The 25,284-nt window shown below is 40.1% G+C and overlaps 2 protein-coding genes across 12 annotated transcripts in view; one reads left to right on the forward strand and one right to left on the reverse strand.

Moving 5' to 3' along the window:
* Positions 1-25,284, forward strand: part of LOC147002091 (uncharacterized) — an 86,405-nt gene that overhangs the window by 50,137 nt on the left and 10,984 nt on the right. For 3 of the 4 annotated variants that reach the window (XM_085827847.1, XM_085827846.1, XM_085827844.1), the window contains exons 11-18: positions 7,090-7,160; positions 7,869-7,893; positions 9,675-9,788; positions 17,041-17,111; positions 17,848-17,872; positions 19,620-19,733; positions 21,978-22,039; positions 22,746-22,767. In XM_085827847.1, the coding sequence (XP_085683973.1) occupies positions 7,090-7,160; positions 7,869-7,893; positions 9,675-9,788; positions 17,041-17,111; positions 17,848-17,872; positions 19,620-19,733; positions 21,978-22,039; positions 22,746-22,767 (504 nt within the window). The remainder of the gene's footprint in view (positions 1-7,089; positions 7,161-7,868; positions 7,894-9,674; positions 9,789-17,040; positions 17,112-17,847; positions 17,873-19,619; positions 19,734-21,977; positions 22,040-22,745; positions 22,768-25,284) is intronic. The other variant, XM_085827845.1, reaches the window with a different exon arrangement.
* The window catches only part of LOC147002092 (5-formyltetrahydrofolate cyclo-ligase-like), a 58,170-nt gene that overhangs the window by 15,185 nt on the left and 17,701 nt on the right, over positions 1-25,284 (reverse strand). For 2 of the 8 annotated variants that reach the window (XM_085827850.1, XM_085827853.1), the window contains one exon: positions 20,385-25,249. The exons of 1 other annotated variant lie outside the window; for it this stretch is intronic. In XM_085827850.1, coding sequence (XP_085683976.1) covers positions 25,044-25,249 — 206 coding nt within the window. In that variant the 3' untranslated portion in view covers positions 20,385-25,043. Of the gene's footprint in view, positions 1-20,384; positions 25,250-25,284 lie in introns of those variants that run through there. 5 more of the 8 variants (XM_085827851.1, XM_085827849.1, XM_085827852.1 and 2 more) reach the window with 5 other exon arrangements.

Here is a 25,284-nt window from a genome sequence, read left to right on the forward strand (position 1 = left end):
TTCTGATGATGGTGAGTGGTCTTGGTTTCTGTTAGTAAGATTATTACGTTTACCTTTCGCCATCTGGTAATCTCTGGGGTTAGTTGTTATCGTTGTCACTGTTTAAAGATTGGAGCAGAAGCTGTGTTCCACTCACCAGCAGTCCCAAAATCCTGCGGCGGGGGTCGTGGGTAGCTGGCGGGTGTCAGGCCACCCTGCTCTCCCGCTACCCCGGCGCTGATCCGGCCGGATGAGGCCTGTGGCCCTACTCAGGCCGGTTTCTGCTTCCCTAACTAATGCAGTCTCAGGTCCCGAGCACTTGGATTGGAGCAGAAGCTGTGCTCCACTCACCAGAAGTCTTAAGCTCCTGTGGCAGGTGTTGTGGGTAGCTGGGGAGTGTCAGCGGACCCTGCGCCCCAGCTGCCCTGGTGCTTTTCTGACCGGAAGAGGGTTGTGGCCCTATGTAGGCCGGATTTCTCTCTCCCCAACCAGAGCAGTCTCAGGTCCCGCGTGATTGGACTGGAGCAGAAGCTGTGTTCCACTCACCAGCAGTCCCAAAATCCTGCGGCGGGGGTCATGGGTAGCTGGCGGGTGTCAGGCAACCCTGCGCTCCTGCTACCCCAGTGCTGATCTGTCCGGATGAGGCCTGTGGCCCTACTCAGGCCGGTTTCTGCTTCCCTAACTTATTTATCAATTCTTAATCTTAGAGCATGAGCCATTGGAGTTCTGTTTATGAAATTTCCCCCTATTCCAAGAGTTCAAGGGTCTTTCCCACTTTCTGTTCTATTAGATACAGTATATCTGGTTTTATGTTGAGGTCCTTGATCCACCTGGACTTGAGTTTTGTGCATGGGTCTGTTTTCATTTTTCAACAGACAGACAGACAGACAGACAGGCAGACAGACAGACAGTTAAACCAGAACCATTTATTGAAGATGGTTTCTTTTTTCCATTGTATATTTTTGGCTTCTTTGTCAAAGATCAGGTGTCTGTAAGTGTGTGGTTTTATTTCTGGGTCTTCAATTCTATTCCATTGATCAACATGATTGTCTCTGTACCAATACTATGCAGTTTTTTATCACTTTTGCTCTGTAGTAAAGCTTGAGGTCAGGGATGGTGATTCTACCAGCTGTTCTTTTATTGTTAAGATTTGTTTTCATTATTCTGGTTTTTTTTTTTTTTTTTTTTGCCTATCCAGATGAATTTGAGAATTGCTCTTTCCATGTCTTTGAAGAATTGTGTTGGGATTTTGATGGGGATTGCATTGAATTTATAGATTACCTTTGGTGGGATGGCCATTTCTACTATGTTAATCCTGCCAATCTATGAGCTTGGGAGAGCTCTCTATTTTCTGAGATATTTTTCAGTTTCTTTCTTGAGAGACTTGAAGTTATTGTCATACAGGTCTTTCACTTGCTTCGTTAGATTTACCCCAATATATTTTATATTATTTGTGGCTATTGTGAAGGGACTTGTTTCCCTAATTTCTTTATCAGCCTGTTTATTATTTGTATAAAGGAAGGCTACTGATTTATTCAAGTTAATTTTATATCTGGCCACTTTGCTGAAGCTGTTTATCAGCTGGAGAATTTCTCTGGTAGAGTATTTGGGGTCCCTTATGTATAATATCTTATCATCTGCAAATAGTGATACCTTTATTTCTTCTTTGCCAATTTGTATCCCCTTGATCTTTTTGTTGTCTTATTGTTCTAGCTAACACTTTGAGTACTATATTTAATAGATATAGGGAGAGTGGGCATCCTTGTCTTGTCCCCGATTTCAGTGGGATTGCTTTCAGTATGTCTCCATTTAATTTGATATTGGCTGTTGGTTTGCAGTAAATTGCTTTTATTATGCTTAGGTATGGGCCTTAAATTCCTGATCTCTCCAATACTTTATTATAACTCTCCTTGGAAATTTTGTTGGGCTGATATTCCAAAAGGAGTAGTGATAAAGTACTCTTAAAAAAAACCCACCGTGTAAGCCAGCCCCAGTGACATGTTTTGCTTATAAGAGTTGCCATGGTTGTGGTGTCCCTTCACAGCAATATAACCCCTAGTTAAGACACATCTTTAGCAACAGAAGGTTGACTTTGCCATGAAAATTGAGTTTGGAGCCCATAATTAGGAAGTAGCAGATGGATGCAGAAAATAAGGGAGAGTGATATTGCAGCCAAACCTTAGAGGCAAAGGAAAATGAGTGAATGTCCTTTGTTGACTTTTCTTCCTCTTATATGGCCCAGGATTCCATCCAAGAGAATGATTGTACCTATAGGAAACAGGTCTTCCCAACCTGAGTTAATCTAATCAAAATAAACCCCAAGGCCATGCCTGGAGGACTCAGATCTCATTAGTTGATCTCTGATGAGCTGTCCATCATTCAGATGGACAACTCATGCCTCCAACATTCAGAACATGGGCTTTGGAGTTCTAGTAAATTACACCTATTCCCAAGACTAATGAACCATAGCATAGGTGTTTGGACATCAGTTCTCTCTTAGCACCTCTCTGGGAATAGGGCTGTGTCTGTCCTCCATGCTGTCACTATTTGTGTCTTTCCCTTGTTGCAGCCTTACCCATCTTGCCATTTTTAGGGGAATAAGTTCATAATCTCAGAAATGTGTTTTCTGCAAGTGTCTTCCCTGAAGCTTCTTCATTATGCTCAAGGCCTTTGCTCATCACAAGTGTGTCAGCTTCTCCTGCATCCTCTCATCATTTAGGTGTGTTGGTTCTACTGGGATAGGCAGTATTAGTAGGGTTAATGGACTGTGTTAGTCACTGCAAACACAGGGCCTCCTGCTTGCATGTAGTAGGTCCTACAGAGCCCCATGCCCCCTCCCCTCTAACCTCATACACCTCAATTGTCCTCCTTACAGTTCCTTGCCTTTATCCTTCTACAGATGCTTCTCCATGTTCCAAGTGCCATAGTGGTTTTACAATCTGTAATAGACTATCCATAGAGTCTTGGAGGTTTCTTCCCACAAATTACCTTGTTCTTGATACTGCATAAAAGAATACACTGTCCATAGAATATAGCTTAACCCTCTGGCATGCCCCCACCCTCACCCTGAGAGATCTTTTCTTTCTGTGTTACGTCTTTCTCACCAAATTCACTGGGCAGATAAGACCACGAAGAAAATAGAGGATAGAAACCTTCTTAGGGGGGCTGGTGAGATGGCTTAGTGGGTAAGAGCACCCGACTGCTCTTCAGAAGGTCCAGAGTTCAAATCCTAGCAACCACATGGTGGCTCACAACCATCCGCAACGAGATCTGGCGCCCTCTTCTGGAGTGTCTGAAGACAGCTACAGTGTATTTACATATAATAAATAATAAATAAATCTTTAAAAAAAAAAAAGAAACTTTCTTAGGGACAGTACACCCAGAAATAAAGGCTTTCAAATCTTACGAGTTTATCCCTTATCTGGTGGACCAAGCTAAGGGGATCCTGGTGACTAGTTATGGTATGGCTATTGTGAACAGCAAAGACAATGCCATCCAGAAGTCTCATACACAGAGCAAGACTATACATATTAGAAGAAAAACAAACCCAGAAAAAGTTGTTCCAAACTATATGGATAGTAAGGAAGAAGGGCAGGGAGTGACTGACAGGGGGCAGTCACATTAGTCCTTATTGAAATTGCCAGTGCTTTGAACCAAATTGGAGCAGTATCTGGTCCCAAACTAGTTTCAGTGCTTCACTCTGTCTCCACCAGTAACTGTGGTCAAGGCAGCATCTCATGTACAAAACTCCTGTTTTCCATGGGATGACAGAAATCCCAGTTAGATTTATCCATCCTTCTAGCCTTCTATAAATGAAGTCAAATTAAAGTATATGTTCTTCACATTGGCCTTCTGGGGGGAAAAATCCCCATTTAAATGTGTTATATTTGGACTTTCTTTTGAAATTTTTGTCAACTCTACAAAGCTTATATGTGTACTGCATGGCCTAGAAACAATATAAACTGAAGATAAATGTGCATATATAAATTGTAATTTATATCTTACATTTTATTTCCACAAAATTTATACACAGTATCATCAAAATATTAAACTATCATTTACATATTTACAAGCCATATATAGTGATTCCATTTAAAAGATTTGCAAACAAAATCAGCACACCCTTTCTAATAGCTTTATAAGATTAGCTTCACAGTAAGTTAAGGGCTCTGTGGGGAAGAGCAATTGCTGGGAAAGCAGGAGAGCTCAGTTGGAATCTCCTCACACACATAAAAAAGCTGGTCAGAGCTATTCATATTTGTAATCCTACACTGCTGGGGGACTTGGCAAAGGCATTTCTGATGTTTGCTGCCTGTCAGCCTAGCTCCAGACGCTGTGAGAGAGCCTGTTTTAAAGAAAGGGGATTGATAGGTCACGTTATTCCATGCACTCTTTTAACCTTCATGTCTTATTGTTCCACTTGACAGGCACACACACACACACACACACACACACACACACACACACACACATGACAAGTATATGTTAAGTTCATTATATACAATTATAACAATCTCATAACCAATGTTCATTTCTGTTGTAATAAGGTCAAGAATTTCAAACATATTGTAACATCCTTGGGATTCTAATCCCAAAAGTTGTAATCAATTGTGGCTTTCTCATATAGTTCCCTGCTTATAATATATGTTTTGTTTCAGTTACTAGATTTAACCCTTCACTTGATAAATCAAGCTGCCAGACAACAAAAAGCCTAGTATTTGCAGAAGTATTCACAGAAAAGATTTTTAAGACATCAAATATTCTATGTAAAATGTTTATTTCATTAAAGGTTGCATTCCTAGCATCTTGAATTTTCAGGTTACTGATATTTTGCTTAATTTATATATCTGTTCCAAAAGAGAAGAGAAAAATGTTGTAACTATATTATAATTTCAAAAGTTACAATGGGGTGTGAGGAATCCCCTTCCCTCTAAAGCTAAGTATTCTGGATAGTTTTGTTTTGTTTTTAAGTTGTCACAACCAGAGTGATTTGGGAAGAGGAAACTTTCATTCAGAAATCAGTTACACCAGATTAACTTGTAGGCAAGCCCATGGTGCATTTACTTCATGGATGATTGATGTGTGAGGACCCAGCTCACTGTGGGCAGTGCCAAATCTAAGTTGGTGGTTCTGGGTACTAGAAGAAGTAGGCTGAGTGAGCTACGCTGAGCAAGCCAGTAAACAGCACTCCATGATCTTTGCGTCTGCTCCTGGTTCCAGGGTCTTACTCTGTTTACTTCCTATCCTGACTTACCTCAGGAACTGAGTGTAAAGAGAGAGTTGTATCCTGAGATAACCTCTTCCGTCCACAACTTGTTTATGATCATAGTGCTTTGTCACAGCAATAGACACCTTAAATTCAGACACCATGTAAACCATTCAGGAATATAGGATTATGTCATTTTCAGGAAATAGATGTAAGTGCATATAATTGTCATATTAAATGTCTTACATTGATAAAGACAAGGACAAGGTCCTTTTGTTTCATTTGAAGGTCTAGGGTTTTTATGTAAAAATAAAGTTACGTGTGTATATGAACAAAGTAAAGGTTTCCTTGGTCAATAAGGACGACAAATGAGAAGTGGGATGTGAGAAGGAAGTGGGAGGTGCAGGGACAGTACACATGTACTGTATTCTTGAAATCATGTGTCTTTGTGAAGCAGCGCACTGTGTGATGATGTGAGTGCACTATGCCTATTGAAAAGATTATGTTCTCAAGCTGAGCAGTGAGGGTACATACACCTTGAATCTCAGCACTCAGGAGGCAGGACTGGATCTCTGAGTCTGAGGCAAGCTGACTCTATAAGAGTGAGTTGCAACACAAAGTGCCAAGGCTATACAGAGAAAACCTGTCTCAAAACGCCCCTCCCCCAAAGATAAGGACATATTTTCTTATTGTGAACCCTGTCCAGTGATACCCCTGAATTTGAGACATGAAGTTCATTTTGCTCTTTTATGTGTGGTAATTCCATACATGTTGGTACTTAATACTTGATTATATCATTGTTGTCAGCTATACTCAAATTTATTGTCTCCCAGCTTGTTCTGCTAACTCAATATTGGACTTAAGATTTTGGAATTTATGATTTGTTCTCTCTCATTATACATTGGATAAATTCTGACAGTGTGAATTTAAGAAAGTGATGCCATGCCTCCTTCCTTTCCTTCTTTATATAGAGCTTACAGAGTTGTATTATTATGTGCTGTTGCTTGAGTATTTGGTCAGAATTTTTCCCAGACCCTCCTGTTCACCAATATCTGAAACTAAGCAAGAACTTATATTACACTGTGTCCAATAGGGCTGTAACCCATACATCTTCTCCATGTGCCTTAAAATCCCTATAAAAGACTGACAATACTCAGCACAGTATAAAAATTACATGAAATGATCATCTTTAGGGGGTAATGCACACATAATTTAGGCAAAAATAATTTCAGAAATGCTCATTTTAATAAAATTTCCAAAGCAAAATGACTACATTAGCATAGAGGAAAGGCTCCATATTCAATTATAAATTCCAAATCAGCATATGTAGAGTATAAACATGCCACAAGAAACAGTGTCAGTTGTTCCCTGCTTCAAGACAGGAAGTGACAGTATTCTGAGGCTTAATCATAAAGCTCATTATATTAGAAAAAGATGGGTTGAATTAGTGTGGAATGGCATCTTCAGCAAAGCCTGACGACCTACCTGCAGTTAGTCCTCAGAACTCACATGGTGGACAGAGACACCAGACCCTGAAGATCTCCTCTAAACACCATGTGCACAGAGGCACAACCATGGTTCCTTTAACCAGAAAAATGCAATGCACATTTTGAAAGATTTCTTTATTCTTTACACAATGAGATCCTTCTTCCTCATTGAATCAGATTTTGTTGTCAAGAAATCCAAATGCTCTGCTCCTCATTGGTCCTCCGTGCTTCTCTTTGCAACACTTTGTTTTCAACAATATAATTCACAGTTCTGAAATGAGCAGCAAGCAACCTCTGCCTAATAATTCGACTGAGCCACACATACCAGCCTCATAGACATCTATACACATCAAGCAAAGTCTCTTAGGGTAATTAAAAACAGAACCACAAATTGACAGTTACTTCCTCTCCTTTCAGTGTTACCTGGAAAAGCTGAAACTGTACCTTCAGCAAGGGGACAGGAAGAGACACCAGTAGGGATGGTGAAGGTAAGATGACCTTTTCCCCATCTAATATAGAAGGCTTTCACTATCCCCGTATGTTATAATTATGTTGATTAACAAAAGAAATGTGTATCATGGGTATTAAAGGGTTTGCTTAGGAAGAACAGGAAATGGAATTGTACCAGCTTATTCCTAATACAACTGAACATAGAAGCCTGCAGTGTCTTTTAGCACAGTTTATATGAGGGAGCCATTTCTCCTGGAGATAAAAGTTCCTCTTTACATCAATGTACAATTTTAACTCAGAAGTTGACAACTGCTTCTGGTTCCTATAATTTGAATGAAGTCTCTGTGTGTTCCTCAGACATCACTGTGAGGGAAGTTTCCAGTGTATGGGTGTTGAGTGCTAGAACATGAGTATTGGTGTAAACCATTGAGGCAGGCTCTGGTGTAGAAAGGGTTAATCTCACAATCAGATTATAAAGGTGCTTATGCATGCTGCAGTGTGCCTTAGGAAATACTCAGAAGAGACCAAACAGGTTGTTTACTCTGGCCTTCAGACCAACAAAAGTGGTGGGAAGTGCCACAAACTATAAGCCCCAGCTGTTCTGTAACACCATCATAAAACGTACTAATATATAGGACTTTTGCCCATTTTCCTTGACATCGTACCATGTTGACATGCATTCCAAAGACCCATGCAAATAGAATTCAGCATGGCCTTTGCCTCATACTGTTTCCTTTAAATTTCAGGAGGAGACTAAAAACCGTAGACACAGTATGTACTATAGAATTTCTTAAGATACATTTTAGAAAGGAATTGCATAAAGACCGGATATCCTTTTGTCAAGTGTACAGTGGTGCTCTAGCTCACCTACTAGGAAGAACTTGTATTCAATTGTTTGTTTGATTTGTTTGTTTGTTTTGTTTATTTGTTAGTGTTCATTTTTTTCTTAAGTATTACCTTAACTTAAAAGAAAAACTGGAGGTATATGTCTACCATAACTGGATTTAAGTATGATATCTCTAAGTTGTTTAAGATGTGATATACCAGGCAGTGTCTAAATCTGTTTTCCCTCAAGATAAGTACTGTAATTACACTGTTCAATCTCCATTGACAAAGTATTGAAGTAACAAGTTAGAGTATAGAGTTTAACCTAAAAATATGAGTTGAAAGTTCATGACATGTGGTGCATTCATTTCTTTATGGTGTTACTCTGTGAGGTGAACGAGGAGGCTCTCCATGCAGATCAACAGACACTTTGTGGAACAAGGACTTAGTGATGCCTATATTACATATTCCCAGCATCTTCCTTCAGTAGGTCCAAATCACAGAGAGCCCAGACTCTGCCATGACTACCTCAGTGGGCAGAGCCAGGGCATTGCTGTCCAACGGCCTGCAGACATACATCCACAATCATGAGAGGTAGAAAAGCTCACACACTTCTAGGCAGACCACAGATTCTGACAATTGGAGCCCAACACTGCATGAGGGGACATTTGTCAGCTACATTGACACCAAGCTGCCTTTCCAGTCTCTTCCAGTTGAGGGTTTATCTAGGTGTGACCAGATAAAAAGATGCTCTCTTTTTTTTTGCACAGCTTCATGTGAGAACTGGGTTGCACTGATTTGGAGTCTGAGTCATCAGTGGGACTCTGCAGGCTTTGGTACCCTCCCAATTCTGTTCCTCAGTGATCAGACTCAGTTTCTGATAGCTAGTTGACAGTGTGAGGATGGTGGAGGAAGGCCCTGTTTACTGATCCTGGAATCCCACAACGTATTTTGGGTAGAAAGGTACAACATGTGTACCTTCAGTTGTATCTGTCAGAGAAGATGGTCACTGATGCATGAATGCAGCTATCATTGTAAGCTTGGGTGAAAAGTCAGAGGGTCTCATAGCTTGTTACCTCTCTACATCCCACTAAGGCAATACCATACATTGCCCATGAGATGTAGTCGATAACAGTAAAGAGTAAACAAGTGTTGTACAATGTTCTGGAATAAATGCATTCCTGACTCCAGGTACAGTTACTCCTATGCAGCTGAGGTCTTCTGGCATGTCACAGACATCACAGGGCACTCCAGCAATGCCTGTGCTTTTCCTACAGTATACACTAAAGAGATTGATCTGTTCTAGCCTAGTGAGTCTCATGGGAAGTCCTTCTCAACCAACTAAGGAGGAAGTCTTTGTGTTGTAGTGAAGAGTTGGTGGCTGAAGGCAATGCATGGTGTCACTGTGTGCTTGTGGCTCTAAGAAGGGTTAGAGTGATGCCCATTGGATAGCACACTCACACAGCATGCTCATTCGTGTGGCTCTTCCTTCTGTGTTTTCATATCCATCTATATTTAGGCTTTATCTTGGATTTCTGTGATGTCCATTCAAAGCCTAACTCCTTGTACATAACATGCAGTTATCCTCCTGAAACACCAGTCTCACTCTGATGACTGCACCTGGAGCAAGCAGTCAGATCAAAGGCACAAATACTCAGTTGTCGTTAGTTTGCTTGAGTTTTCTGCCAAGAAGCTGACATGATTCCCTATTATAACTGCATTCTCAGTTTTTTCTATCTTAAGAGGAATTTGTCATAAGACAACTGTAGTCCCTCAGGACACGCAGAGACCTTCAGTCTCTAAGGCTACATCTACAAGAACAACTGAAATAAAAGCAAAAGGTACTGTGGGAATTTTATAATTTTGTCCAAATATATTTAGTAGCTAAAAATTATTTTGTTTAACATGTAAATCTATAGATAAGTTAATACTATATTTACACATGAATATATATACAAATGAATAATGTTCATTTATATATGTATCATAATATGTGTGTATATAAATATATATAAAATATTAATGTAAATATAACCCCAGAATTTTAAATGCATTTAATGTCACCTCGCACTCTAATTCAATGGCATGAACCAGTCTGAAGCTGAGGCTTACCTTATGTGAGTCATTGGGGCATCCCGTGGTATAGACAGGAATGGGTGAATTACCCTCTCATACTTTCTCTCTCAGTTCCTTGATGTAGTAATTCTTGAATATCTCATGATTGAGGGTAGATTTCAAGTGAAGTACTAGAATTTCTGGTGTGATCTGAGTGGCTAGGATCCTAGGAATGGTCATGTTACACATTGGACTTGAAGAGAGTAAGAATGTGGGAAAGATATCAGTAAAGGGAAGGGAAATGGCTGCTTTTGAGGTCAGGAAGTGCATTTTGTTATTTGAATATGGTTTTTCCCAAGACACTTGCTCTTTTCAGCCAGTGTCACTGCCTAACGTCCAAGCTTTTGCTTACAGTAGCTACACTTTAATGTCTGCCTCACCTATTTTTCCCAGTTGTAGCAAGATACTGTATATAAAACAACCTAAAGAGGAATGGCTTTGTTTTTCAATGAAATTTAATCTTATAGACCATAAACAGGGTAAAGCTATACCCAGAAACTGATATTTATGACAGAGACACAGTACAACCCAGTCCAAGAGAAAGAAACAAAAAACCCAAAATAATGAATGCCTGTTTTCAGCACACTTTCTTCCTTTTATATAGTCTTGATTCTTTCCTAAGTAATAATGTCACACAGTTTATTTGGCTTCCCACCTCAGCTAGACTAAATGCTATAATCTAACACTTTCATGTCCAGTATCCGAATATCATCTATTTGAGAGCTGAGATTAACCATGACAATGTCCGTGATATATTGTGTGTATATAACCTGGATAGAGGCAGTCTATCTGATGGGGGACAATGTTTTTTACCTGCACTCACAGAATTCTGTAGGTAATAATCTGGCAGTGTAGACCCAGTGCCCCTTCCTGTCATCCTTCAGGACTTATAGCAGCCCATATATGATCTTCTGTTCACTGCTAACTCTTGCTTCATGTGGTACCAACATAGTATAGTTGTTAGATTGCCAAAATGGCTGTTTACACGGACAGAAGTACTATATCTGCAATATCCTGTTAAGTAAAGGCCTAGTGTTAAGATGTGCTCATTTCCAACATATGCTCCTCAACCTGGACTGCCATTTGAGATGATTGAAGTATTCAACATATCTGAGTCTCTAATCTATCAAGTGAGGAGAGACCTGCTCTCTGGCCCCAGCATTGACTCTTTTTAAATGAATTTTTGGTTCAGGCTCCTAGATGCAGAGGGTAGCTTAAGGAATTCCCTTAAAGAACTGTCCATATTCCATGAGCAATGGGGTTCACCTCCTCTGGAACCCATCTTACTATAGGCTGCATCTGTCCTCTGTGTTGGCCATATTTGTCGTCTTCTCATGTGATCATCTGGCCTGCTTCCCTTTGAAGGGACATGAATTTATAACTTGAGGAGTGTGGTTTTTTCCAGTGTCTTCCCTCTTCACTAGGTTCAAGGCCTTTGTCTTCACAAGTGTGTCTGATTTTTCTGCATTCCATCATTGTACAACTAGGCGTAGCTCCTCTTTATAGGCAGTCTCTCTGGTGTTAATGCATTGTGTCTCCTCACAATAAACTTGAGAGCTCTTATTTCTGAGCAAAGTGTCCCTAGCATCTACCCCATAATCATCCATCTCCTTTCTCTAGTCCCTTCCTCTGGGTGCCACGTTGTCTCTAGACCCTGTCCTTAGAAACGTATCAAAGTATGGATATTGTTTCTACCTGGTAACAATGAAACGTGGCTCAAAGGAGTCACCATGTTGAGTTTCCATGTGCCTGGTCTTTTTTTCCACATTTTTCTCTTCCTTAATAATTTCATCAGAGTCAGAAAACTACCAAAAGGGAAGAGGACAGAACAGAAAACATCTTGGAGAGTACATGCCCAGAAAGATGGTTGAATCTTAATAGGTCACTTGACTCATTGCATTTCCTGGTAGACAGAAGTGAAAGGCTGCTGTGGAACACCTGAGGCACTCGAATATGAGAAACAAGAGGGAGGAATTGAGTCTAAAATCAGTTAGATGTTTTATAAACAGTGTGATAGAACACAATAAGAGAACATCTAAATAAACAAAAATGTCAAAGAAGCCTGAAAAACGATTCCCCAAACTATGGAGAGTAACAAAGATAAGTCACGGATCTGTGGTCATCTATTTGGACCCCTTTGAATCATCTGAGCCTTTGACACCAATTAGTGCAATGTCTGCTCCTAACTTGACCCTGTGGAGCCTTCCATGTACACACTTTTTGTATGTGACTTCATCTTGCATAGAAAGGCAGAACCCTCTAAGATTTGTCTACCTTTGAGCTTTATCTAGGAAAAGTCACATGTCCTTGCAAAAAGGCTTCTTTTCATATTTTGAATTGTATCATTTAAAAGGCTTTCAAATATACTTTACAAATCAGAAATGTCATAATTACAGAATACTGTATATTCATAAGCACTCAGAACACAGGTAGATCACCCATTTTTCAGTGTACTTCCATAAAATGTAAAATGTGTGATGAAATATTGTGCTTTACTGGAGCATGATATAGCTGTCTCCTGAGAGGCTCTTCCAGAGCCTGACCAATACAGATGTTGATGCATGCAGCCAACCAACAGACTGACCACAGAGACCCCAGTGGAGGAGTTAGGGGACAAACTGAAGGAGCTGAAGTGGTTTGCAACTCTATAGGCAGAACAACAATATTAGCCAACCAGACCCCCCAAATCTCCCAGGGACTAAACCACCAACCAAAGAGTACACACGGAGGGACCCATGTCTCCAGCTGCACATGTAGCAGAGGGTTGCCTTATCTGGCATCAATGTGAGAGGAAGCCTTTGGTCCTATGGAGGCTTGATGCCCCAGCATAGGGGAATGCTAGGCTGCTGAGGCAGGAGTGTGTGGATAGATAGGGGAGTTCCCCCATAGAAGCTGGGGTAAGGGTAAATTAATGAAATAACCAATAAAATAAATAAATAAAATTTTAAATTGATTTTTTTCTTTTTTTATTTCTTTTTGTTTGTTTGGTTTTGTTTTTGTTTGTTTGTTTGTTTGTTTGTTTGTTTGAGACAGGGTTTCTCAGTATAGCCCTGGCTGTCCTGGAACTCACTTTGTAGACCAGGCTGGCCTTGAACTCTAGCTCCTCCATTGGGGGCCCTGTGATCCATCCAATAGCTGACTGTGAGCTTCCACTTATGTGTTTGCTAGTCCCCGGCATAGCCTCACTAGAGACTGCTATATCAGGGTCCTATCAGCACAATCTTGCTAGTGTATGCAATGGTGTCAGCGTTTGGAGGCTGATTATGGGATGGATCCCTGGATATGGCAGTCTCTAGATGGTCCATCCTTTTGTCTCAGCTCCAAACTTTGTCTCTGTAACTCCTTCCATGGGTGTTTTGTTCCCAATTCTAAGAAGGGGCAAAGTGTCCATACTTGGTCTTCGTTCTTCTTGAGTTTCATGTGTTTTGCAAATTGTAACTTATATCTTGGGTATTCTAAGTTTCTGGGCTAATATCCATTTATCAGTGAGTACATATCATTTGAGTTCTTTTGTGATTGGGTTACCTCACTCAGGATAATGCCCTCCAGGTCCAACCCATTTGCCTAGGAATTTCATAAATTCATTCTTTTTAATAGCTGAGTAGTACTCCATTGTGTAAATGTACCCCTTTTTGTGTATCCATTCCTCTGTTGAGGGGCATCTGGGTTCTTTCCAGCTTCTGGCTATTATAAATAAGGCTGCTATGAACATAGTGGAGCATGTTTCTTTCTTACTAGTTGGAACATCTTCTGGATATATGCCCAGGAGAGGTATTGCGGGATCCTCCGGTAGTACTATGTCCAATTTTCTGAGAAACCGCCAGACTGATTTCCAGAGTGGTTGTACAAGCTTGCAATCCCACCAACAGTGGAGGAGTGTTCCTCTTTCTCCACATCCTCGCCAGCATCTGCTGTCACCTGAATTTTTCATCTTAGCCATTCTGACTGGTGTGAGGTGGAATCTCAGGGTTGTTTTGAGTTGCATTTCCCTGATGATTAAGGATGTTGAACATTTTTTCAGGTGCTTCTCTGCCATTCGGTATTCCTCAGGTGAGAATTCTTTGTTTACCTCTGAGCCCCATTTTTTAATGGGGTTATTTGATTTTCTGGAGTCCACCTTCTTGAGTTCTTTATAGATATTGGATATTAGTCCTCTGTCTGATTTAGGATAGGTAAAGATCCTTTCCCAATCTGTTGGTGGCCTTTTTGTCTTATTGACGGTGTCTTTTGCCTTACAGAACCTTTGCAGTTTCATGAGGTCCCATTTATCAATTCTCGATCTTACAGCACAAGCCATTGCTGTTCTATTCAGGAATTTTTCCCCTGTGCCAATATCTTCGAGGCTTCTCCCCACTTTTCTCTGCCTCTACCATCTTCATTGGATTAGATTTTGCTTGTGTTACAAGTGTGTTAGGATATTCATAGCTTACTTAGTAGCATTGCTGGGTTTTTGTGGTGCCATATTGCCCTGTTTTGTTTTGTTGTGTTTTGTTTCTTTTTGTTTTGTTTTGTTTAAAGATTTATTTATTTGTTATTTGTAGGTACACTGCAACTGTCTTCAGACACTGCAGAAGAGGGTGTCAGATCTTATTGTTCATGGTTGTGAGCCACCATGTGGTTGCTGGTATTTGAACAAAGGACCTTCAGAAGAGCAGTCAGTACTCTTCACCGCTGAGCCATCTCTCCAGCATGTTTTTTGGTTTTTTGGTTGCTGTTGGTTCGTGTTTGTTTTATGTTTATTTCTGTTGTTGTTGTTGTTGTTCTTAAGCTGACCTTTAGTTTTGTTATCCTTTGTTTTGTTAGGCCTAATAGACCCTGATGCCAGTAGGCTTCTGGGGTAGCAGATAGAGCTGGTTGGCCGAGATGGCACTAGGCCTCCTAGGACGTTGACAGAGCTGGTCATCTCTGATGGCATCAAGCCTCTGACTGTCTGAGTGACAGCGGGCCTGTAGGGATACAGTCAGAACTTATGGTTCCTGATGGCTACAAGCCTCGGAGATTGCAGGTACCTGTAGCTCTTGCTATACTGTGGCATATCAATAGAGTTGGTCTTGATGCTGGTCCTGTTTAAGCAACTATACGGTTGAGATTTCATAGCCTTATCTTTGTCATATCTTTTCATTAGATCATTTTTATACTAAGCACTTTCTTTTTATAGTTTTTTGGATATTCTGGATATGAATGCTGTATCAGAGATGCAGCGGGCAAAGACTTTCTCTTCTATTTTCATCTTCAGGGTTGATTTTTGTTGTTGTTAAACAGCCCTTTTTGTTGTTTTATAAGTTATATTTGTCCATTCCGGCCTTAATTACTGAGTAAATGAAGTCGTATTCAGAAAGCCTTTGGGTGCTGCCTCTGTGTTTGTTTGACTGTTTCAGCTTTTAAGCTTTCACTTTTAGTGCTTTGATCCATTTAGAGTTGATTTGGGGCAGAGTAATAGACAAAGCTCTAATTTCATGACTGCACATGTGCTTTCCCCACTTTCCCTGCTTTCCCCTCACCATTAGTTGTAGATGCTGGATATGTTTAGTTAGAATAATGACCAAGTATGAAAAGTTTTAATTGTGTGCATGAGTTGTCTGTGTTATTGATATACATATATATTTTGTGCCATGACTATGCTATCTTTGTTACTAAAACTGCAATATAGCATAATATCAGGGATGTTAATCGCTCCAACATGGTCACTTGCACAGGATTGCTTTGGCTACTCTGGATCTTTTTGTGCTTCCACATGAGATTTTAGGACTTTTATATTTTTGTGAAGAATGTCACATGAATTTTGAATTTCATTGCATTGACTATTGGAATTTCTTTGGTAGGATGATCATTGTTAATTCTACCAATCCAAGAGCATAACGGGGATTCCAGTTTCTAGTGTCTCCTTCAGGGATATAACGTTTTCGCTGTAGAGATCTTTCACTTCCCTTTTTAAATTTACTTCTAAATATTTAATTTTGGAGGCTACCATGAATATGTTTCCTTGATCTCTCTTTCAGCTTGCTTTGTATTGGTATAGAGAAAGTTTTCTGATTTTTAAATTTGAATTTGTATTCTAGCATTTTATTGATAATGTTGCTTATTTCTGTTGGGATTTTGGAAATCTATACTTACATAAAACATCACCTTACAATAGGGATACTTTTAGTTTTTCTATTTTTATACACTTGGGTGAAGGCTCTGGGTTAGTTTCAGTAAGTCAGAATGCATCTATCATTGCTATCCCTGGCCTAGGTCTGGGGATGGCAGCAGGGACAGAGGGAATAGAGTCAGATTTACCAAGAGAAATAGCAGATCCAACTTATACATGGATCTTGAGGAATTTGTGGATACAGAGACATGTGGTAACAATTCTGTTTCAGACTAGTTCAAAAAGCAAATGGATCTGGCTACTACTTGGATCTAAAACTGAGAAGTGAGATGGGGTAAGGGTTCTAGATGAGAGCTAAAAGGACAGCCCAAGTCTGTAGACTCCCCCTGTCTCTGACTCTACATGGTCTGAATGGATGGTCAGAGATGCCCAGGGTAATGTGAGTATCCTAGGCTACACTTAGGAAGAAGAGTCATCCTTTCCAAGAAAATGGATGCCTCCACCATGCCCAATGACCTGAAATTGAAAACTCCAGAACATATATGACAAATGAAGAGAAAGGGATCTACAAGTTGTTCTCTGAAATGCAAAAGTGTCCCACCAAACAAAATATGTGTGAAAACTTAATTTCATAATACACAATCAAAGATGGATTATTATGTTACTTTGGGTTCCCCCGACTTGAAATGTAGCATTTCTGTTACTCATATCTCTCTAGGTCTTTCTTTAATGTGCCTTCAAGGGAAGACAAGCTAGCAGCAACCCAAGCAACTTGCTCATTAGGTCTAATCACCTGCATTTGCCCACACTTTTCCCCACAGCAAGCAAGGATGCTGTGTAAGTTGTAAGCAGTTCCATGAGCTGACTGTCACTTTCTGTCCTCTTAGACATACTGGAGAATAATGACAACATACATGCACAAGATGCCCCCAAAAATACATCAGAGACTATGGAGTCGGTAAGAAGGCCTTTCTTTAAGAGAGAAATGTTACTTTAGTGATCTTATTCTTCAGTCAAAGGCCCATTTTAAGAACAACATTGAGCAGGGTTTTCTTGGGTCTTGAGAGACTTAGCTTAAGCAAGGGAAAAATGGGATTGTAGTAGCCTGGTCCCGATCTTGAGCTAAACAAAGAGCACCAAAGCACCCAGTGTCAAGTGTCACAGTCTGTATGATGGGACTTTTTACTTTGGAGAAATATGTTCCTCTTTTGGGAAATGTATAAATTTCATTTAGAAGTTGACAAGCATGTCAGGTTCCCTTGACTTATATGCAGTATGTCCCACAAAAGTCAGTGTGGAGGAAGCTTCATATGTCCAGGTGGGGATGCTAAGTGGTAAGACTTACCACAAGCATTAATATAAATAATTGAGAACATATTACAGAAGGGATTAATTCCACAGCTGACTGCTCAAGCATGTTGCAGTGTGACTTTCAGAACACTGGGCAGAGGACAAACAGTTAGTGGTAGTTAATGAGGCCTTTGAAATAGGAAAAGTGGGAAGTGGCACAACTAAGAAATTCCAGTCTTCTGTGATACCATCACAGAATATACTAATACATAATCTTTCACTTAAAGATACTTACCTATGTTGATTGGCATTAAGAACATGTTGATATACTTTTCAAAGACCCATGCAAACAGAAACTGGCATGACCTGCACTGCATACTCTTTTTCTCTCCTTTAAATTTCAGGTGGAAAATAAAAACCGCAGACGCAGTATGTATTGCCAAGTCTCTTACGACATATTTTAGAAACAAATTGTGTCAATTTTGCGTAAACTTATATGTGAATGCAACACTATGATCTAAGTTACCTCATGAGAACAACTTGGATTTTGGTTTTAAAAATGGTAGTTTCCTAAGTTAAAAAAAAAAAAAATTAGGCTAAAGCCATTTGTGTAGATTCACTGGATCCATCTAGGATCTCTGTAGTTAGTTTACAATGGTGTATATCAGGTTGCATCTAAATCTGTTTTTGTCCAAGATAGTCATCCAGATTATCCACTCCAATCTCTTGTGAGAATCTATTGAATTACCATAATAGGATACACATTTTACCTACAAAACACGAATTGAAAGTTCATGACATGTGGTGCATTCATTTCTTTATGGTGTTACTCTATGAGGTGAAAGAGGAGGCTCTCCATGCAGATCAACAGACACTTTGTGGAACAAGGACTTAGTGATGCCTATATTACATATTCCCAGTATCTTCCTTCAGTAGGTCCAAATCACAGAGAGCCCAGACTCTGCCATGACTACCTCAGAGGGCAGAGCCAGGGCATTGCTCTCCATCTGCCCACAGACATACATCCACAAGCATGAGAGGTAGAAAAGCTCACATACTTCTAGGCAGACCACAGATTCTGACAATTGGAGCCCAACACTGCATGAGGGGACATTTGTCACCTACAATGACACCAAGCTGCCTTTCCAGTCTCTTCCAGTTGAGGGTATATCTAGATGTGACCAGATAAAAAGAAGCTCCCCCTTTTTCTTTGCACAGCTTCATGTGAGAACTGGGTTGCACTGATTTGGAGTCTGAGTCATCAGTGGGACTCTGCAGGCTTTGGTACCCTCCCAAATCTGTTCCTCAGTGATCAGATTCAGTTTCTGAGAGCCAGGTGACAGTGTGAGGATGGTGGAGCAAGGCCCTGTTTACTGATCCAGGGATCCCACAACTTCTTTTGGATTGAAAGGTACATCATGTGTACCTTCAGTTGTATCTGTCAGGGAAGATGGCCACTGATGCATGAATGCAGCTATCATTGTAAGCTTGGGTGAAAAGTCAGAGGGTCTCACAGCTTGTTACCTCTCTACATCCCACTAAGGCAATACCATACATTGCCCATGACATGTAGTCGATAAGAATGAAGAGTAAACAAGTGTTGTACAATGTTCTGGAATAAATGCATTCCTGACTCCAGGTACAGTTACTCCTATGCAGCTGAGGTCTTCTGACATGTCACAGACATCACAGGGCACTCCAGCAATGCCTGTGCTTTTCCTATAGTATACACTAAAGAGATTGATCTGTTCTAGCCTAGTGAGTCTCATGGGAAGTCCTTCTCAACCACCTAAGAAGGAAGTCTTTGTGTTGTAGTGAAGAGTTGGTGGCTGAAGGCATTGCATGGGTGTGGCTGTGTGCTTGTGGCTCTAAGAAGGGTTAGAGTTATACCCATTGGGCAGGACACTCATGACAGCATGCTCAGTCGTGTGGCTCTTCCTTCTGTGTTTTCATATCCATCTATATTTAGGCTTTATCTGGGATTCCTGTGACGTCCATTCAATGCCTAACTCCTTGTACATGACATGCAGTGATCCTCCTGAAGCACCAATCTCACTCTGATGACTGCATCTGGAACAAGCAGTCAGATCAAAGGCACAAATACTCAGTAGTTGTTAGTTTGCTTGAGTTTTCTACCAAAAGGTGACAAAACTTCCTCTTTTTAATGTATTCCTAGTTTCTGCACTATTAAAAAGAGTTGAAGAGAAGCAAGCTATGGGTCCTCTAGAGGTTTGTGGACCACAAGTCTGTAATATTCCGTCACCTAAAACAAATGTAAAGAATGATAAAGGTACTGTGGGAATTGTAATTGTTTATAGTGGTTGATAACTTTTTTATCTCATGTGTCAATTTATAGAAAAGTTTAAGGCTATTTTTCCCATGGAAACAATGCCATATATCTATATCTTTGATTGAAATACAACCACAGAATTTCAAAATGCATTCAGTTTTTGGTCTCTCATTCAATAGCATGAACCAGTGCAAAGCTGAAGCACATCTTCCCTGAGTCAGGAGGTTTTCCCCTGTAGAGACAGGATTTGGTGAACTGCCCTCTAGTGCTTTCTCTCCTATGAGAGTGATGTAAATTAATTGTAGCAGATCTTTCTAAAGAGTGACCTGGTATATGTCCAGTGACCCATGATTGAGGGTTAAAGTCAAACCAGGTACCAGAATGCCTCATCTTAATCAAGTGGCAAAGATCCCAGAAATGGTCAGGTTACACCTGTGTTTGGAGATGAGAGTGTGGGGACAATATCTGTAAGGATGGGGAAAGGAGAGGTTCGTGTGCTTTTCCACTTACCGGTGCACACTGCTCATGGTGCCTGGGGTGCTCTGCTTTACTTGCCATTGTGTTGCTTGTACACAGTTTCCCCCAGACTACTGTGATACTACCAAACACCCAGGATTTCAAGTTCAGTGAATAGCAGTACATTTCCATTGTGTTGTGCCCTATCTAAATAATTGTTGCAGTTGTTAAAAATACCAAGAAGGAAACACCGTAAAGAAGTAATATTTTATTTTTCAGTGTAATATAAGCTTACAGATCATTTACATAGGGAAGTTATGTAAATGGAAGTTTGTGGCAGAGTCACATAACAACTTTCCAAAAACGGGGTGGGTAGGTTGCAGATATATACATCACAAAGAAGAAATGTTATAAAGGCTAGAAAACTGCATGTTTATAAACACATAAATGACATATAGATTATCAAATTTGCCATGTACTTCTATAAAATGTGCACCATATATGACAAATTATTACAATATACCTCTTTTTAGTCACACTTTCCAAGATTGTATCATTCTTTACCTTTGAGGGATAATTTCTTGTAATACAAGCCTCCACTTTAAAATAGTTGTGTACAGAAAACTACAGACTGTGCAGATGGCCCCATGGGTAAGAACACTTGCTGTGAACACTAGCTGTGAACTACTAGTTTGAATCCCCAGCACACACACACACACAAACACACACACACACACATACACCCCAAGAGTGGGATACTTCTGTACACACCTGTTACCCCAGCAGAGTCAGGGCCAAAAAATGGAAAATTCTGGGTTTTGCAGGCTTCTAGTCTAAGTCCAGCATCTACACCTTGATTGAAGGAAGGAAGTAGGGAGACATGGAAAAGCAAGATTGTTTTAATTTACACTTAGAGAATTAAATGCGACTACTTTATTTATATAATTCTACCCCCCCTTCTCCCCAGTCCAACATATCCCATGTTCCCCTTCAAATATATGACCTCTTCTATGATAAATATTATTGCTACATAAACACTTGAGTTTATTTAATGTTGCTCTTAAGTATACATGTTTAGTGCCGCTAATTTGAAATCAAGCTATCAGGGGGGTTCACCCCTAGAGAAAACTGATTCATATTCCATATTCTCTCTCTCTCTCTCTCTCTCTCTCTCTCTCTCATCACTGATTAGCCATAGTTCTTGATCCAAGGTGGTCAGTCAATAGATGCTGGCATGATGCAGGCCCTGTTTGAACAACTGTATTGAGATCTCATGTGTTTATCATCCCTTTCATGTCTAGAAGACACTATCTAGCAGCATCTATCCTATCCCGCCATCTCTTAGAATCATTCCACTCATCTTCCAAAATGTTTCCTGAGCATTTTGACATGTAGGGGTTAGCTTTTCCATGTACAGATTTAGGAACCCACAGTTTGTCCTCTGACCTCAACAGGCAAACTGAGGCACAGTGGTCCCTCCAAATGGAATACATGTGAAGACTTGTGTTTCATCTTACACGGCAAAGACCGGTTATTTTATGCTGATTTGGGTCCCTCCTCTCTGGAAATGGAACAATTCTGTTACTAATACCTCTCCATGTCTTTCTTTACTTTAATTTACCTTCAAGGGAAAGCAGTTCAGCAGCAGCCCAGCCATCCTGTTCATTAGGTCTAGTCACATGTGCTAAGTCCTTGTACTTTTATCCTCACCAAGCAAAGATGCTGCCTAAGTAGTAGTAGTAGGCAGTACCATGAGCTGACTGTCAATGTCTGTCCCCCTCATCTTAGCAGAGAATGTCACTACAGCTTCACCAGTTAGCGAAGCCCATATATCAGAGTTCGTGACAAAGGTAAGAAGGCCTTTCTTTTCTATAAGATAGAAAAGTTACTTTGGTGATCTTTAGCTTAGGGAAGAAGAAGAAATAGAGTTGGATGAGCTTGTTCCTGCCTGAATAGAGCATAAAACTTCCAGTGTCGGGCAACATAGTTTGTGGACAGAAACCTTTTTATCTGAATAAAAAGTTCCTCATTAGACAAATGGTATATAATATTTATTCAAAAGTTATCAAGCATACCATCTATAAGAATGTGTGTTTTTCCTTAAGGGTCCGCTCCTGCTTGTTTCTTGAGTCTGTCATCTAGAATGAGTTTGAGTCATTCCCTAAAACTATGTAGTGGGAAGCTTCATGCAATGGATATTTGAATGCTGAGGGTGTAATACATTTAAAACATGATCATTCATTGCAACTAATTGGAGCCCCCATAGAGGAATTAATCTCACAAAAGGGATTATTAAGTTGGTCTGCCAACCAAAGGTGGTTTGATCTTACCTTGAGTCAATGTAAGTGTGCAACATAATAGTTTCTGCCACTAAGTGCATAGCCTGGGTTTTCTGTGACATCATCACATAAAGTATCATGCAAGCCCTTTTTACGTCTTTTTCCTATTGTACTTTACTCTGTGCTGTGTCACAAGTGTAAACCAAAGAACTATGCAGACAAAACTTAGCATGTTTTCTCATGAGCCTCAAAGTGTTTTCTTTCCTTTTAATTACAGGTGGAACCCAAACGATTTAAATGTATGTATTATGGAATTTCTTTCTCAGGACACATTTTAGATAAGAATTGTAGAAATACTAGCTGTCTTTTGTCTGGTGCACTACAGTGATATAAGATTTCTAGTGGGAGTGAAAATTGGGAGTTAAAAGGGGGAAAAGTGATACCTGAAGTACCCAGTCACGGCCCTGTGTCTACAGTAACTGCTTTCAACTCTAATGCCTTTAGTTTAGGAGGGGCGTGGGTTTTGTGCACCAGGCAGTGACTGCATAGGTTTTTCCCCAAGACAGTTATCCCCATTACACAATCCACCTCCCAGTGACAAATGTGTCAATTCAAAAAGGAAGATACACATTTTACCTACAAAAATGTGTTTTAACCTTGCCATACCGATGGGCAGCAGATTTCTTTCTTTGTGCAGTTCTCAGGAAAATCATAACCCAAAGTGGAGAGGTAATTCATCAGCCTCTGTAGCCATAGAGCTTAAGGAATACTTCATTAAGGGTTCAGCAATCCCTGTTCGAGTGTTCCAGCTTCCTAGCATCTGTCTCCAGTAACCCCACCTAGTGAGATCCCATGCACTGACAAGCACCAACAGTCAGCAGAAGACTGGGCAGTGCTCTTTATCTCCCTGAAGACGTTCACAAGTATAGAAGATGAGAAAGTCCACATGCTTGATCAGATCAGAGGGTTTGAGTGTAGGAAGACACTACATTAAAATAAATAGAATGAGTGTGTTTGATAACTAGACTTACAATAGAAATGTCTCATTACAGTTAGAACTGATGAAAAGGCTTAACAGACTAGACAACATTAACAGGATCTCAAAGAGCAATGTCATGGACAATTTATGGGCAATGTCCACTAAGAACTCCAGTCAGCCCTTGGTTATTGGGCAGTGCTGGATCAGTCTTTTGTTATATATACTTCTTTAAATGTAAGCTCAATTTTGAGTTCCAATATTACTTCTATCACTGGTGGTCAGTCTTCATGCTGCCTGTTGAGTCTGAGCACTCAGTGCAACATTATAGGCAACTCTGAGTTATATAGGCAACTCTGACTTATATAGGCAGCGTTTGGCTGGGATGCTGGATGTCTTAAAGTACCTTCACAGTCAGGCCTTTGACTTGAAAAGAATTTGTCATAGAGAGCTAAAGTGGGCAGGATGTATAGTCCAGTTGGTTTAGTGTATTCCTAGTATGTAAACGGTCCTAGTTTTGATCCCACGGACTATAATATGTGCCCATGGGGGCACACTGTGTGAACCCAGATCTCCTGAACTAGAGTAAAGAGAATCATAAATTTCAAACTCATCCTTTTATACATTGGTATTCTAAGCCTAATCTTGTATCAAAGGCATTCTGGAAATTAAAAAAGTACATATAAAGAGTGGGCTTGAGGCAAATGCTCCCTGGAAAAGGAGGTTTTAGAAACTGGAATTTGAAGAGTCAGAATAGAGAAGGTATGGTATAAACTTAATGTACCACTTAATGTCCCACACTGTCCTTCCAGCTTCACTTTATCTGGGTTGTCCATGTAGTGGCTGAGGATGTTTGTCATCTAGAAAGCAACATGCATACATATCATCCAAATGCCAGATCACCTTTCATGCCTTGTCATGTTGCAGACATCAAGGTTTAGTCAATAGAAGAGAAATTTTGTTTTTGCCAAAACATCTCATGTGACAACTTGATTTAAAATAATTTAAGTCTAAGTATTTCTGAGAAATATACAAGAATCTATAATTCCTGTTGATACAAATCATTCACTGCCAGGCATGTCATAGGCAGAAGAAGTAGAAGGAATGCCACATAGTTGTACTAAGCCAGGGTTCTCCACTCCTTTTGGATAAAACTCCAATTTTGAGTCAGTGATTGAAATATAGAGACCATCTCTCTCTCTCTCTCAAGCTGCTTCTGTCAGAATTTGATCCCAATGAAAAGAATATAGTATAGTAGCTAAAGATGAAAAATAAGATGTTATACAATATTCTATATTTCCCAGCTCTCTTAATGCACTACCATATGTTCTCCATGACTTGTAAATGCCATGATTAAGTAAAAAATGAAAACTCAACAACAGTCATGTTCTCCGACCTGGATCCAGTGGAATACTCACTCTGAATTCAGTCACCAGAGTCTAGCTTAATTCCTCTGGTTTTTAACAAACCTCATTTCTGACAAACATCTGATATTTAACAAACAAAGAGCATTTCTGCTATACATGAGCATTTCCTTATGGTTTACCATGTAGAGTTATCTTTGAAACCTGAAATCCTCATGGGAAATCCTTCTGAAACTTACATTGTTTGAAAGAAAGAATGGAGAAAAGAACAATTATACGAGCAACGTTGCATACTTGTGTTTCTCAGATGGATATGGCTCCCATCTTGTTCCATGCCCATAACACACTCAAGTCCTGCTGCTCTTGCTGTATTGTCATAGCCACACAAGTGTAGATATTGAAGTGACCTTCCTGAAGCACCATCCTGACGCTGATGATTAACTGGAAACAGGGAATGAGGTCATTTTTACAAACAC

Source organism: Mus caroli, unplaced genomic scaffold (assembly GCF_978045245.1).
Source record: "Mus caroli unplaced genomic scaffold, Mus_caroli_1 scaffold_11, whole genome shotgun sequence".
Classification (NCBI taxonomy): Eukaryota; Metazoa; Chordata; class Mammalia; order Rodentia; family Muridae; genus Mus; species Mus caroli.